This window comes from Spermophilus citellus (genome assembly GCF_964194105.1).
Source record: "Spermophilus citellus genome assembly, chromosome: 11".
Classification (NCBI taxonomy): domain Eukaryota; kingdom Metazoa; phylum Chordata; class Mammalia; order Rodentia; family Sciuridae; genus Spermophilus; species Spermophilus citellus.
In genome coordinates this window covers 113,395,555-113,412,464 of record NC_138192.1, presented here as the reverse complement: position 1 = coordinate 113,412,464, position 16,910 = coordinate 113,395,555, and the positions used below count along the sequence as shown (strand labels likewise).

General features: G+C 32.3%; 1 protein-coding gene across 2 annotated transcripts in view; it reads right to left on the bottom strand.

Annotated features, from left to right (window-relative positions):
* Nucleotides 1–16,910, bottom strand: part of SPAG16 (sperm associated antigen 16) — a 164,243-nt gene that overhangs the window by 100,330 nt on the left and 47,003 nt on the right. For both annotated transcript variants that reach the window (XM_081261962.1, XM_081261961.1), the window contains exons 6-7: nucleotides 12,088–12,195; nucleotides 4,179–4,296 (exon numbers count right to left, since the gene is read on the bottom strand). In XM_081261962.1, coding sequence (XP_081118088.1) covers nucleotides 4,179–4,296; nucleotides 12,088–12,195 — 226 coding nt within the window. The remainder of the gene's footprint in view (nucleotides 1–4,178; nucleotides 4,297–12,087; nucleotides 12,196–16,910) is intronic.

Here is a 16,910-nt window from a genome sequence, read left to right as displayed (position 1 = left end):
CTAAAGTTACTTTTCCCCTTATATCTATTGTACTTTTGAAAGCAAGTAGTGAAGTACAGCCAGTACTTCATAGATAAGTTGTCCAGATCCATCTCCTTCAGGGAAGGATTATCTACATATATTATGTAATATTCTCCTGTATGGAAGATTTATCTATTCTCCTCCCGCTTGTTTATTCAATGATTTATTCATACCATTGTAGAATTAGAGATATTTATTTTATGCTTTGAGTAATAATCCAATACTACATAATTTATATTGTTGCTTAAATTGTGACAACTTTAGGATCCTAAAAAAGAAGAATCTCACTCAATTTTCTTTCCCTCATGTCCCACATCAGGGCAAGCTGATAAGAACCCCTAGTTGCAATTTCCTTGGCACTGGCAGGAAATTTAAATTATGCAAGCCCCTCCCTCCACATAAAAATGCTCACCCTGCCCTAAATCCCAATCATAATAAAATATAAGCCAGTCTCCTTTCCCTGATCTTACTCATACATTTCAGAAATGCTTAGGGGCATATGCTGCTCTCTGAGACAACTCAATTATGAAAGTAATAAAATTTTTCACTCCCTTGCTGTGTGGATGGTACTATTAGCCCTAATATCCAAACCAAATTTGAATGGAGATCCACCTATCTCTGTCTACCATAGTTCCTTTATCTCTTGCCAAATCCCATTGTTTTCTTGAGGTTCTTTTTTATTTTCATTTTACAAATATTTTTAATAAATTCATTCTGTGACATCATGACACACTGTAGGTTCCTATGGCTGTACACCCACACCTGATAAGTATGCTCCAACAGAAAAAAAAAATTGGTTGGTAATAAATTGTTCTTTGTATGAGAGGTATCCAGACAGGTTCAGTTCTTTTTTTAAAACGTTTATTTCATTTTTTTATTTTCATATGTTGTGTGGACCGAACCCAGGGCCTCGAGTGCTAGGTGAGCGCTCTACTGCTAAGCCACAGCCACAGCCCCCAGGTTCAGTTCTTTAAATGGTAACCTTGGCTTGTTCTCCAAAGACACACATGGAGAGATATACTACAACTACATTCTCTGCCCTAATTTGGAGAATCAACTAATTGATCCGAGGATAAATTATTATTATTGTAGAATTATTATATTATTATTATATATTATTATATCAATTAGAATGTTGTACAGAGAGATATGACAGTCATCTCACCAGTTAGTAACCTGAATTTAAAACTACAAGTCTTCCACTTGTTGCCATAGATATCAGACGTTTATACAGCCTATCCCTAACTAGCACACAGATAATAATGAATCTCCCTCCAGTGCCAAGGAGATAGCACTTAGGCACCATCAATCTTGTGTAGTCATTTTGGATTTTGAAAAACATGTACTGATGTGAGGAATCATGTACAGTGCAGAACTTAACTTGAGGATGGTGACTGCTGTGGTCAATTTCCATTGACATGTATAAGACAATTCTAAAAGAGCACTGAATGTCCATTTTCAGTAATGTCCATACTGAAATCTACAGTGGCAGCAACAGGATTTCCTATTTAAATCTTGACTTTCTCAAATTGTACAGAATCTACTATCTTGAACAGCAGATGTGGTTGAGAGGAATGCTATTTCTAAATCCAAACTATTCCATTTTAGATATCAAGAAATAAGCTCTTTAGAATTTTTTCCATTAGTAAGTATTTTCTAAATAGGGATTTTATTTTTATTTTTTGTTTTTTTTAGGATGAAGTGGAAGCCATTAAAAATTATCCTGTGGAAACAGGTGTGAGGACTGTCTGAGACAAATGAGGATATAGGGTGGCTTGTAATATAGAAGAAGACAGAAAAGTCATCCCATCCAATAGAACCAAAACATATAAAGGGGAAGTCTATGCCTGAGCAAAAGGTCAGACATAAGAGTGTGGGTTTCCCTCTCAAGTTAAAAACCCAAGTGGGCCTACTAAGAACAAAGTTCAAATAAAACTACATAGTCTGGGGATACTCCAAATAGGGAGTATACTTGCTCCTAGTTTCTCAGGAAATGGTGTAGGAATGATGACAGTCACTTAAAAAGTCCTTCATGATTTTCACGGTGCTAGAAAAATAGTGCTCTCTAGGTAGTATAAAAAATTAACTGAAAATGATGTGTCAATGTAGACAGACCTTAACTGCTTTCTAAATTGCTTATGGCTTGTATCTGCATTATAGGGAAATCAGAAGCGTCTGCATACTTCTGTGAGGTAAACAGAAATGTTAACATCTGAAGCACTGGACCAGAAAAAAAGTATTAGACTCAGGAAAATGAGACTACAGATGTTAAGAAGCTCATAGATGTTGTGACAGAGACCATGTGTTTAACAAGGTATACAGGGTTTACACTCAACCCACTGAAAACCATGCACCTCAATATCAGGAATATGATCAAATAAGTCACACTACATAGGAAAGTAAAGACAAAGAATAGCATGTAGAGTCCATGCTATAAGATTCATAAGTACCCTTTATAATAGGGAGAATGAGAAGACGCCGCCATCGGAAGGAAGAAAATTAATACTGATAATTATCTCTCAGCCAACCAACCAGTTACTATAATATTTACATACTAGGGGATAAACTTACAGAAGCTGTTTTAACCTAGAAAGATCTAGACAGTCTTCAGCAGGCAGGTTATCTTTTCCTTTGCCTTCAGGAGTATCCGGGAGTTCAAGGACAAAATAAAACAGTTGCAGCTAATAAATATACAACCAAACAGAAGTATATAAAATTCAACCTTGACTCACAGAGTGATTTTAACTTTTTAAACATGTTTTCATTTTAGATATATATAAATCATAAGGCAAATAATTTACCTTTGGTTAATATGTGAGAAAACAAACTATATGTAAATGACCTGAAGAGTCACACTTTACCCCAAAACTGAGATTCAAACTCACTACTCCTAATCCTTAACTTTTTTTACTAACCCAGTGAGGAGTGATCTGAAACCCAGGGATTGTTTTATACTCTAAATATGCTCTCAAAATGGCCTTTAATGTAACTTCAGGAATCATGCTCATTTCAGAGACAGGAAAATCAAGAATGCTTCCACAGAAATAACAGCTCTAAGCACAGAGCAGATGAATGGAAGAATCAAAGCTGAACAGGTTGCAGAAGTAGAAATAAACAACTTGGTGGTAGTGCAGGTACTTGCTACAGCTTAGATGAAAAGGAGCAAGGAGATTAAATTCTAAGGGTTTGAATATAATGCCATAAAATTTAAATAATTATAAAACTCATTTCATTCAATATTATTTATCATGCAATCTAAACATTCAAAGACAGAAGATTAAAATTCAAGCAGAAAGGGCACCAAAACAAATGAGGTTTTGCATTTTAGTAGCTAAAGATTCCACTCAAAAGACAAACTTGAATAAAACATCCCTTTACAATAAAATTATTAAAGGAATTGTATTATCATCACACAAGCTTCTGTATTTTCTGAGTTTGGGCAAAATCAAAAATTCCAGATAATAAAAAATCAATGTTAAGTACAATTGCAGTTTTATATTCTGTAGTAAACTTTATATATACATATATACAAAATAAATATGTGGTTTATAAATATTTTGTTTTCTTTTCCTTGATTACTCTGCCACAGATTTCCCACCTCTTCCCTAGGCCTAAGCCTGTGTAAAAACTCTTCAGGAAAAATTAAAAAGGGTGTCATTCATCAAGCAAAAAATAAAAACAAATCAAATCAGGATCTAGGAGTTTCAAATATTCATTTGGGGGAAATTACAGGGAGTTTATATTCATTATCTTACATGTTTCACAACAACCTTAAAATATGGGGCTTTGTGGCTCTATATTATATATATGAAATCTAAACTCTAGGAGTCTCTTGCCTAAGATCAATGTTTATAATTGTCAAAGGTGGCCTTTGAACCCATTAGTCTAGCCACAATAGCTAAGTAATTTCTTCTAACTTAATAATCTACTGTAAATTTGTTACAATTAAATAATATTTAATTTAATAATAATTATTATGGGTTTTAAAATGGATAGAATACTTTTTTAATATTTCCAAATGAATTTTTTACATAAAAATTTGTGAAAAAATTTTAAAATTTACCTCAGAATCAAAATCAGTGTTTCTACTTGTACTTAAAAAATGATTAAAATAATGATTAAAACTTGTTTCAAAGTAGCTTTGATTGTCTGTTTACCTGTCCAACAGCTCTGTCTCTTTCCAAGGAGGTCAGCATTTTCTCCTTCAGTAAAGCATGGTGCTTCTCATGTAATACCCTTATAGTTGGTTCATAGGATGCATAATGTAACTTCAACCTATAAAAAAATAACAGGACTGTTGCATCTTAAAGGGTAAAAGAATTAAATAAATGACTCCCATCTAACATCTGAACTGATTTTCTTTTATTTTTTGAAGGAGGAATAAAAATGACTAACTATATAAAGGTCAACACACTAGAGCCAAGAAGCACAGTAAGTATTATTTAGCATGCCATTTCAATGCAAAAACCTGGGGGTGAGGAGTGAGATAAGGGAGGAGAGGAAAATACCACATTTGCCTTTACTAATTTTCTATTTCCTATTAGCACCTTTTGTTGTATTTAAGTATATACTCAGCAGATTGCTTCAATTCTTTGAGATTTAAGAAACTAGAGTTCCTTTAATCAATTCGGAAATAATTTTCACAAAATTAGGGCCACAAACAATGGATGAATAAACAGAAAGTATCATTCATACCAAAACAAAGGATGGTCTTGAAAACAAGACAATGTTAAGTATAAAAGTATTTTGATATGTAAGTTAATACTACTGAACATGTGACACAAAATCATTAAAATCTATCTTATTTGAAAATGACCACAAAATATTAATATTTGTAATTGAAGTATAATGGACATGAGGTAAAATTTACAAATCGTCAGTGTTCAAAGAGTTTTGAGAACTATGTGTACTCATGTAGTCCACATTTATAATATCTCAGAAAATTCTGGACTTTATATATTTGGTATCTTAGAATATGTTCTCTTTGGAAATGCTTCTTTCACTCAGCATAATGTCTTTTAGATTTCTTGTTGTCTTATATATCAGTACCTATACTTCATTCCTTTTTTATTGTGAGTATACTTCCTTGTATTACATTCTCTGATATATTATTCTGATGATGAAAATCTGAGGTTAGGATATCATAACTAATGCTGCTCTGAACATTTTTATCCAAGTCATGCAAGACACTTTTGATCACAGATCTCCATTTCTTTTAGATAAATACCTAGGAGTTGAATTGCTGAGTTGTAATTTATACTTCCAACAGGAATATGTGATGGTCCTGGCTAATCTTTGCCAACAGTTTTGTAATAATCAGCCTATCTGTGGTTTATAATTTCAACATACTTTCAAATAATCAATATTTTACTTTACAGTTTTGTCTTAGTTTCTCCATTTTCTACTTTATTGATTTTAGCCATTTTTTATTTCATTTTTTTTCCTATGTAATTTGCTCTTTTTTAAAAGCTTTTAAGACATAAAAAGATTATATAACTGATTATAAAACTTCTCCTTTTTAATACAGGCATTTAAAGCTTTCAGGTTTAAGCTGCTTTTGCTGCATTCCACAGATTTTTATCTGTTGCATTTTTGATCACTCAGTTCACAATATTTTCCAATTTCCTTTTTTGACTCATGGGTTATTTGAAGTTCAAATTATTTTCTAATTTCCTTCCTGGATTCATGGATTCCTTGAAGTGCATTAATTAATTTCTAAATATTTTGGAAACTACTAGATACCATTTTGTTGTTGATTTATAATTTAATTTGGTTTTTGTCAGAAAATATTCTTTGTGCAATTCAATCCTTTGAAATTTAAAGAGACTTCATTTATTGCTCAATATATATTTTGGTAAATATTCTATGTACACCTGAAAAGTTCAAAACAGAATTCTAGAAATATTAATTATGTTTAATTGATTGATGGTGCTACTCTATAAACTTAGAGAATTTGTCTATATTTTCTAATAATTATAAAGACTCTTAAAAATCTCCAATTATAAATGTAGAAATAACTTTTTTCTTACAATTGTATCAGATTTTGCTCCATGTATTAGATTCATGAATATTTAATATGTTTTCCTGATGAATGGACCCATTTAAAATAAAATGTCCCCATTTTTTCCCTAGTTCTCAGGATTGATTCCCTGAGTATGTTAACTCTCTAGTCCCTTTCCCCAGCCACTATAGGTTCACAGAGGTATCCCCCACCCCTTTCCTGGATGAACTGAATGCTTCACCTGTGGTACAAGATGCTACAGAGGCTTCTCTCTTCCCCATGGTTAATAGATATCCCTCTGGAAGTGCCCCTACCTTCTCTCCTGAATGCCAAGCTGATACTGTGACAAGGGAAGATAGAGACTCTGTATCTAAAATGCTACAAGAATTAGTCAGCATACACTGACAGGAACCAGAACACTCACATTGGTTTGAGATACTTGAAAAAAGGGTTAGAATGTAAGATTGGACAAACAATAATTCATTTACTGTGAAACATTTTCTTTAGAAAACTGACTTAACCACATAGTAAGAACTCCAGGGAATGGGATAAATTAACTGCTAGGACACACCTTAGGAATTTCAAGAAGTGGGAGCCAACACTCATCAAAGTAAAATGCCTGAGCTGCCTTGGTAGCCAGTATAGAAGGACTCCATAGCATTCAAGAAATTTTCCACCTTATAATAGCCTCAGTTCTTCTGCAAAATTGTCTATGGCCATTTACTTCAGTGATTATACCTGTTGGAAGTTTCTGTTGATATCCAGAAACCCAAAGTGAACATTATGATCCCTCTATTAGAATGGAAGTCAACAGAAACAAGATACTAAGTGGAGTCCTGGCTAAAGGATGGCTCACAGTTAGCTTATTTAGTCCAAATATCCATCAAGTGGTCAATTTAAACATTCCTGAGTGAATAATTTGAACTCATTCTTGGCAACTGAAGTAAGTTAGCAGTAGAATCAGAAAGTCCAACTCCTCTTCTAGGATTCCAAATACAAACATCATGGACCACTTGATAATGACCCATAGGTTCTTTTTTCAGTTTCTTCTTTTTGATGCTTTGATAATTACTATATAGCTTTTTTTCCTTTATGCTTCAGCTTCATTATTTTCTATTTTCCTGTTTTTATGTTCACTCATCATTTTGTTGACAATGTCCAATCTGCCAATACAAACTATTTATGAATTGTTCATAGCTAATATTATGCCCTTCAGTTCTAGAATTTCCACATGGCTCTTCATTTATAGTTTTATGTCACTGTTGAAATTTCCCATCTCTTTACACATTATAATCATTTTCTTTAAAACTCTAAGCATATCATAACAGCTGTTTTAGAGTCCTTATCTGATAATTTTATTGTTTCTGTACTCTCTGGTTCTGGTACTAATTCTTACTGTTGAGAGAACATGATTTTCTGCTTCTATTTTTCTATACAGAGATACATTGGTATATATTTATCTATTTATTCACTCTATGTTGCACATACACATACTTGTTTGAATTTTGTCATCTTTAGACAAATTAACTTTATCTTCCTGAAAAACTCTCTAAAAGATGACAAAATTCAAGCAAATTAACTTTATCTGCCTGAAAATCTCTCTAAGGATTGAGCTTGAGCCTTTCAGAGCTTGTCACATTACTTTTAAAATTTTCTTAGGGCAAGTCTAAAATACTGCATTTCTAGGACTGGTCTAAAACTATTTCTATGGCATGGCTTATTACAGGTCTTACTGAATATTCTCAATATTTATTAAGGATCTGTTATAACTGTTCAGAACTCTTGCATCTATTGCATCTTCCAGCACTGTCCAGCCTCTGAAATCTCTACTTTGTTCACAGCTTCCCCAGAGCTGATGTGCCAGGTTTCAGATTTTCTTCACTTGTATTTCTACAAGTTAGTGTTTTGGCCAAAAACTAAAGAGAACCATAACAGATATTTCCTGAGTTCCTTTTCATGTACACCCTTCCTTTTGTGTATAATTGTCTGAAAATTTCAGCTCCCTCTGCCATCAAGAACTATGATCTCTGCTTCCTCAGCTCAGCAATGATCACTGTGTCTGCTTGTATTCTATCTTCTCACACTGTGGTCTGTCTGCTTGTATTCTATCTTCTCACACTGTGGTCTACAAAATGCATTCAGGAAGAAATTGGGATGATCACACTGCTCAGTTCATATGTTTCCCTTTTCTTAGACATCACAAGTACTGCTTTGCTGATTTTCTAATATCTTAAAAACAACTGACTCCTATATTTTGTCAAGTTTTGTACTCTAGGACCGTTTGGAAGGTTAGTTCTATAGTAATTATTCTGATATGACCCAAAGCATATTGGGTATCATTATTTTTTCTATTGAAATATTAAAATGGTAGCCTTCATTTTATTCAATACAATTTTCATTAAATTATTTATAAAACTCATTGATTTCCAAATCATACTTCATTTGTGATAGTAATACAACTTAAATATTGAAGTAGTTATTACACATTTAATGTGTGCTAAATCAACCATACTCATAAAAGAGAGAAACAAAAATAAAAAATTTATGTAGTATGTACAATTCCATTTTCCATTTGTTTTTATGTGCTTAGCATATATGTACTTTATTATATACCTCCAAAACAGTATACATTTATAAACACATATTCAGGTACAAAATTGTATACCAAAAAAAAAGGTGTGCTATAATTTATGGACAGTTAAAGAAATACTTTGTGAGAAATATTGAAGACAAACTCTCCCCTTATTTAACTCTGGCATTGTTTTGGCCTATATATAAGATGTCCCCTAAAAACTCACAAGTGAGACAATGCAAGAATATTCAGAGGTGAAATGATTACGTTATGACAGTTTTAACTTAATCAGTGGATTGATTAATTCACTTATATGGATTTACTAGGCAGGTATAACTATTGGCAGGTAGGGTGTGGCTAGAAGAAGTAGGTGACTGGGGTGTGCTTTTGGGGTTTATAATTAGTGCCTGGTGAGCAGAGCTCTGTTTCCTGATTGCCATGTTCTGAGTTGCTTTTCTCTACCTCACCCTTCTGCCATGATATTCTGATTCTCCTCAGGGCCAGAGCTATAGGATTGGCCAACCAGACTAAACCTTTAAACCATGAGCCAAAATCACTTTTCCTACTCTAACTTGTTCTTATCAGGCCTTTTAGTCACAGCAATGCAAAGCTGACTCAAACAGGCATCTAACTCATTTATGAAATGTGACCTTGACTAAACTTTGTTCAGAAATTAGCAACACAAAACACTACTGTCATATAACATGCAAACAACATTCAGAGAAACTGCCCAATTAGTATGTCTGTTCTATAAGTTCCATAGAACTTCATAATTAATTTACAATTTCTGTATTTGATAATGATAATTCTCAAAATACATACATCATAAGACATTCATATAAAATCTCGGTGTAGTTTCATTTTGAATTTTGAATTTCTCAAATTGCTAGAGATGTTGAACATTTTCATGTATTTATTGAACGTGTATATTTCTTCTTTTGAGAAGTGTCTGTTTAGCCCTTTGGCCATATATCGATTAGCTTGGGGGTTTCTGTTTGGTTGGCTGGTTGGTTAGTTGGTTTTTGGTGTTAGGCTTTGAGTTCTTTTTATATCCTAGAAATAAATGCCTTATCTAAGGTACAGGTGGCAAAGATTTTCTCCCATTCTATAGGATCTCTTCTCACCCTCTTTTTTCCTTTGCTGTGAAAAAGCTTTTTAGTTTTATACCATCCAATTTATTGATTTTTGATTTTACTTCTTGAGCTTTAGGAGTCTTATAGTAGATGGAGCATTTCTGGTATAATGCCTAGGTCTTTGATCCATTTTGTGTTTTGTGCAGTTTGATAGGGGTTAAATTTCATTCTGCTACATATGGATTTCCAGTTTTCCAAGCACCATTTTTGAAAAGGATATGTTTTCACCAGTATATGTTTTTGGTGCCTTTGTCTAGTATGAGATAACTATATTTATGTGGGATTATCTCTGTGTCTTCTATTCTGTTACACTGCTCTTCATGCTTGTTTTGGTTCCAATACAATGCTGTTTTTGTTACTATGATTCTGTAGTATAATCTAAGGTCTGGTATTACCTCACTCCAGTCAGAATGGCAGTTATCAAGTATATAAGCAACAATAAATGTTGGCAAGGATGTGGGGGAAAAGGTACACTCATACTTTGCTGGTAGCACTGCAAATTTAAGCCACCACTCTGGAAAGCAATATGAAGATTCCTCAAAAAATCTGGAATGGAACCACCATTTGACCCAGTTGTACCACTTCTCAGTATATACCAAAAAGAGTTAAAAATTAGCATACTACAGTGACATGGCTATATCAATGTTAATCACAGTTCAATTGACAATAGTGAACCAACTTCAGTGCCCTTCCACAGTTGACAGGATAAAGAAAATGTGGTATATCTACATAGTGGAATATTACTATAATATAAAGCCATAAAGTAAAATTACTTTATGACATCTGCCAGTAAATGGATGAATTTAGTGACTATCATGCTAAATGAAACAAGCCAATCCCCAAAACCCAAAGATTCAATGTTCTCTCTGATACGTGGATGCCAACACAAAACAAGGAATTGGGGGAGAATAGAAATTCAGTGGATTACACAAAGAAGGATGAAGGGAAGGGATGGGGAATAGGAACAGAAAACACAGTGGAATGAATCTGACATAATTTTCCTATGTATATATATGAATACACCACAGTGTTATCTCCACATTATGTATATCCATAAGACTAGGATCCTAATTAGAATAAGATATATTCCATGTTTTTATAAATACATCAAAATTGACTCTACTGCCATGTATAACTAAAAGAATTTTTTAAAAATTCATGTTAAATGGGAAATACTGTAAAAGTTATTATCAAATTAGCTGAACAATTTACCAAAAAAAGTTCCACTTTTAATGATTGAAAATGAAAGGAAATATGGATATACAATTGAAATATTCGGGTAAAATATGACACAAAGAATTCAAATTCTAATTTAGCCATGTATCACAAGTGACTAACTTTGATGACTCATATTTTTATGTGACTCTTACGGCATAACTGAAGTTTTGTTCTAGGCACTTAGGAAAAGCACACTAGTGATTCAACAGATGGTAAAATGGAAACATTATTCCTAATGATTAAATGAAGAAATAAAGGCCATCTGAGTATAGAGCAAGTATGGATGTATCAAAAGGTAATATGGATTTTTTATTCACCTGAAGTAATAAAATATGAACAAAGGTAGAATCTAAATTGATAATTTTATGCAATTAATTATAATAGAGTTTCCCTTAAACATAGTTGGATGTTTAACAAGTATGATATATTTTAAATATAAAGACTTAGCTGGCAATTGTATTCCGGGGTACAGATACTTACATCATCACATAAAGTTCTATTAGATAGCCTGGCCCTAGAGCAAGCAAAAGAGAAGTTTAAGACTATAAAGTCCATTTTTAGTTTCTTATGGAAAGGAAAGTAGGTTGTGTGGAAAAGTAAATCTAAATAATGTCTTCAGAATAATTTCTGAAAGTGTCATCATAAATTCAAGGTCATTTAGGATATCCTCCTATCCTGCAAAGCCACATCTACAGTTTGCTCTTTATGCTTACAATTTGGTAAGCATGGCATGCTCTTACATGACTTGTTGCCTTTGCACAGAATATACCAAGAGCACTCTACTGCCTCCACTCCCTCATTGTATTTACTCTTACTTACACTTCACTATTTAGTTTCTCTGAAAATACATCCTGATCCCTCTCACACTTTAGTATCATTGAGATGACTACCCTCCTGGTTGATTCAGCAACAACTGTATCAACCATCACAACCATCATACACTGCAGAGGGGCCTTGAGTCCTTGACAGCAAAGGCCTAAATTTATTCATTCTTGAGTTTTAAATATATAACATAGTATTTGGTACATACTATATGCTCAGTACATATTGAGTGAATAACTTTATCAAAAAGGTTCTGTCATATTCAAATTACTTAACACTAATAACTTTAATATATATGCCAACAAATATGGTCAGCTTACCCTTTGAGGTCATTAATTAATTTATTTTTTTCTTGGACTATTCTCTTGTGATGCATTCGATGAAAATCACGTTCTTTCTGAGTTTTTAGCAGATCTTCTCTAGCCTTGCTGAAAAACATTAATAATAATAATAATTTAAAAAATCATTCCTACTTCCTTTCTGCAAAACTGTTAAGTCTTCAGTTCAAATTCAGCCTTGGGCAATTCAAGAGATAATTGAACCATAAAGAGTCCACTATAATTCTCACTGAATGATCACATGCAACATATTTTGATTGGAAGTAATAATGTGAAAGGGGGTAGAGGATGAAAGGATGAAACTTATAGTTTCAAAAATATGACTCACTCACATTTAACTAAATTAAAATTAACAGTTTGCTGCCAGATACATTCAAATAAAATTCCACCTACTTTTAAAGAGAATTTGTTCAGTGTACATATTTGAAATACAAAGTTTAAAAAGTAATTCAAAATTATTATGAATAAAATAAAAACTCCATGGAATTTAATTCTAAACTTCCTACATAGAGGATTAGGAGAATATACTATATTTATTTCTAAAAAGAAAACATATAAATTCTGAAAAACAAAAAATTTCTTCTGTTAATTTGTAGTTAATTCTCATAAGAAATATATACCAGTTGATCCATTATTAGAAATAATTGGTGAGCTTATTAAAATATTTTTCTGAACCTATCAGAGAGCTGAAGTGACAAAACAACCAAGTATCATGAAACCCAAATATAGGTGAGCCAATTCCATAAAAGATATGAATATGAACTATAGCCAACAGGGAGAAAGAATACCAGAAATCAGATGAAAGTTTAAAGTATCAAGTATATCATCTGAGGGTTAGGGCAATTTGAAATAGCTAGGAAATTTGAACTCACTTATAAACTCTTTCCTGTAGGCCTCCATTGAGTGTTAGGGGCAGGCAGGGAGACCAAAGAGAGCTTCTTTATGTGGTGATGTCATGCAGGCAATAACCAGTGGATGCTGGGGAAAAGGCACAAAACACATAGGCCCCTGAGGAAAGGGCAAAACACATATCTCTGGGGCTGAAGCTGCAGCGCTGTAGCTCAGTGGCAGAGCGCTTACCTAGTATGTGTGAGGACTGGGTTTGATTTTAGCAAGACATAAAAATAAACAAATAAGGACTGGGGATATAGCTCAGTTGGTAAAGTGCTTGCCTCATATGCACAAGGCCCTGGGTTCAATCCCCAGCACCATAAATAAATACAAAATAAAAACATAAAGGCAAGCTATCCATGTCTATAACTACAAAAATAATAATTAAAAAACCCCACACATTCCCCCATACTAAGTAGAGGTCTCCTACTCCTAAAGCAGGGTATAAAACTACCACTAAGAGCAACTACAGATACAAGGAAGACTTTAGCTACAATACTGAGGAGACCAGAAGAGTCAAGAATGCTGAGGAAGTGGCTCAGGTCACATAAAGCCTCCCTAAAAGTGAAGATGAACTAAACCAGAAAGAAATTCTCTGACACCTCCATGAATTAGAGAGCAGTAAATAAAGAGCAGGAGATTGTAAGAGGGAATGGAAAAAAGAAATGGTTGGTCTTTCCTGGGGAAAAGGTTTAGAGAATAGATAAATTGTTTTCAAAATAGAACAATGAATCTGTTGTTGTTGTTGTTGTTTTAAACCTCTGCATTAAGAATGATGTATGAGATCCTAGAACACGGATTTCAAGCCCATATTTTAAGTGTTCTAAAGAATATTCTTATAGGTATATGAAAACAACTTAGCTCTACAGTGTCAACTTGAATGAGAGTTTATCTCAAAAATGATACTACATTTGTTTTAGAACAGTTGTTAAAAATCAAATATTATGTCTCCATAAATAATCAGCTCACAGGTCCAGTTACTTCATTAGAGTAATACAGTATAATAATTCCATACACAATATTGAAAATTCTTCATAGCAATGTGACCTTGGGAAGCTATATAACTTATGTATAGTGTTTACAAAATAGCTGTACAATGGACTTGTATGTATATTCAACTGAATGATTCAGTAAAATGGCTTATGGCTTTGTGTATACTAAATATTCAATAAATGTTACCATCATAATCATGATCACATAATCATCATCATATTACCACTAGTGTTTAGTATAGTAGAATGATATAATTATTCCTATAATAGGAGGTATAGCAATAATTAGTTAAATCTACTCCAATGAACTAAAAATATCAGGATTAATGATTATTAGTAACACTATCTTTTTAAAAAGTAAATTAAACTTTAATGAACATCTACTTTAAGTCCACTAAAATATTTTCAATAGATTGATGAATTATATAAATACACATTTCATTTATTTTATCCAAAATATAAACCCACAATAGGTTAAAAAATACTTGTAAAAAATAATGCTCTATATCTCTTAACCAGAACCACAACGTGCATTGCATCAACTCCCTTTTTTAATACAACATTTAGAAACCTATTTGTGCTCATCCCAGGAAGGAAAGCATAGGAATTGATTGAAGTATTAGACCTTAAAGTTTTTCTGACCATTAAATTGGTTTTCAGGGACTTGCTTTCTGTCTGCACAAATGAAGTCTACTCCTTAAAACAATTTAAATTCATTTCATGGTGATGCTTCTCCTATTATGACCTTCCTGCTACCCAACTACTTAATAAAAGGAAAATAAAAGTTGTGCTAAAGGATAATTGTAAATATTCACATAAGCAACTAATATTTTAACTACATAGGATTTCTTCACCACATTAGTAGATGGGAAAACATCTTTGTGTTAAAAAAAAAAAAAACTTTCATTAACACAGAAGCAAACATTGAGATTCTATTTCAAATACAATGAAGTCATTCAGTGAAACATTCTACTTGAATTTATATTTCATAAAGTATATAATTCAGTTATGCTTTGTCTTAAGGAGATGATATGATGACTATCTAACCTCCCTATTCCAGGAAACCAGCATGTCAAAGTCTAAAATTCAAGGATATAATATTAAGATCTACATATTGTTATCTTACTATAAAATTCCGTTATTCAACATAATATGAATATGATTCAGAAGCATACTCTTAAAAATTTTTAAATGAATATTCCTGGAGAAATCATTGTATTAACTGAATAGTTTAATTCTTTTGGAATGATCAATTAAAAATAAATTTATTCTGTTATCATTTGGCTAAATAAATCAAAAATTTTCTTATTGCACCAACATATTTCATCTTTGCTACCTTTTTTCCTTATGTGCAATCTTGAAACAAAGTAATTTCTTAAAACAATAATTATACAAATACCACAATATTTCATTATCTTCAATGGGCCTTAAATGAATTAATTTAACCCATTAAAATTAATATTTGGAATAACTGTTGAACAGCCAAATAGAATTCAGCCAAATTAGAGGAAACCTCTTATTATAATCTTAATAAAAAAGAAAGGGGTATACCCATGTCCCGAAAAAAAATACCTTAATTTAACAAGCAATTACCTAAACACTAAAGCATGAAATTTTATGGGCTACATTATTATCTTTATTTTCACAGTGTTTGTTTCTGAAAGTCATTAAATTAAATGGATCTTCATAAAAGCTGTGCATTCTTTGACCTTGTATAGAAGTCAATTTTGTAAGTGAAAGCAGGGTCTTTTAGTAAAGAACCTATTTTTTTTCTCAATGTTAATTGCTATTTAATTTCAATTTTTTTCTTGCCTATATTTTCTGGTAGAAGGTAATCACAATATTTCATTATTTTTAAAGTCTTACTTTTCCATTTTTTAGTTAATAATCTCAGTCAGTATTATTTCTTGCCAAATCTTCAGGGCTCTCAATAGACCCTTCTGATCCACATTACGTGTTCTTAATGTAAGAGCCCAAAAAAGAAAGATAGTACATTAAATGAGTCAAGACTTAACTTGATGGAATGTTGCTTAAATTTCTGTCATGAAAAGAAAATGTTGCCTACTTCATAAAAATGTTATGAAGTCAGCAAAAACCATCAATTAACTATTCTAAATTTATTAAAAGCTTAACTACAGAGCTAAATACTATCAACACATAGTCACTTAAGTGCCTACTATGTGCTAGGCATAGTGATAGGCCCTGGGGATATAATGAACACAAGACCCAGTCTTTGTTATATAGAGTTCACAATCCAACAGGAAAAAATAGATAATAATTAAATGTTAAAGTCATAAATTTATTATTTTATTAATACACAACATTAAAGGTAACTTTAATAAATGGATGGATATGCCATGTAAAGGGAACACTAAACCTTGGGAATCTATTGATCCTCCTCCTGTCAATATATGTGTACACATACACATGCAGACACAGACTCTCCCCAAATTAAGTTATATATTCAACTCAATCTCAATTCTAACCTCACCAGGTCTTTCTATGGAAACTTGTAAAGCAATTCTAAAGTTTCTCTTTTTTATTTATTTTTTTATTTTTTAACTACACGACAGTAGTGGAAAGCATTACAATTCTTATTACACATATAGGGCACAATTTTTGCAATTCTAAAGTTTCTATGAAAATACAAAGAACCTAGATGAGCCAAACTATATTGAAAAAGAACAAAGGTGGAAGACTATCAATACCTGACTTTAAGACTCAATTAAAACTAAAATATTTAAGAGTATGGTGTTGGTATAAGGATAAGCAAATATATAAATGAAAAATATACTCTAGAAACAGACTCAGCCATTATAAGGTCAACTGATTTTCAACAAAAGTGCCAGAAGAAATTCTTTACCTCACACTATATACAAAAATTATCGCCTGAAATAAAATTCTAAATCTTTAAAGGTTTTA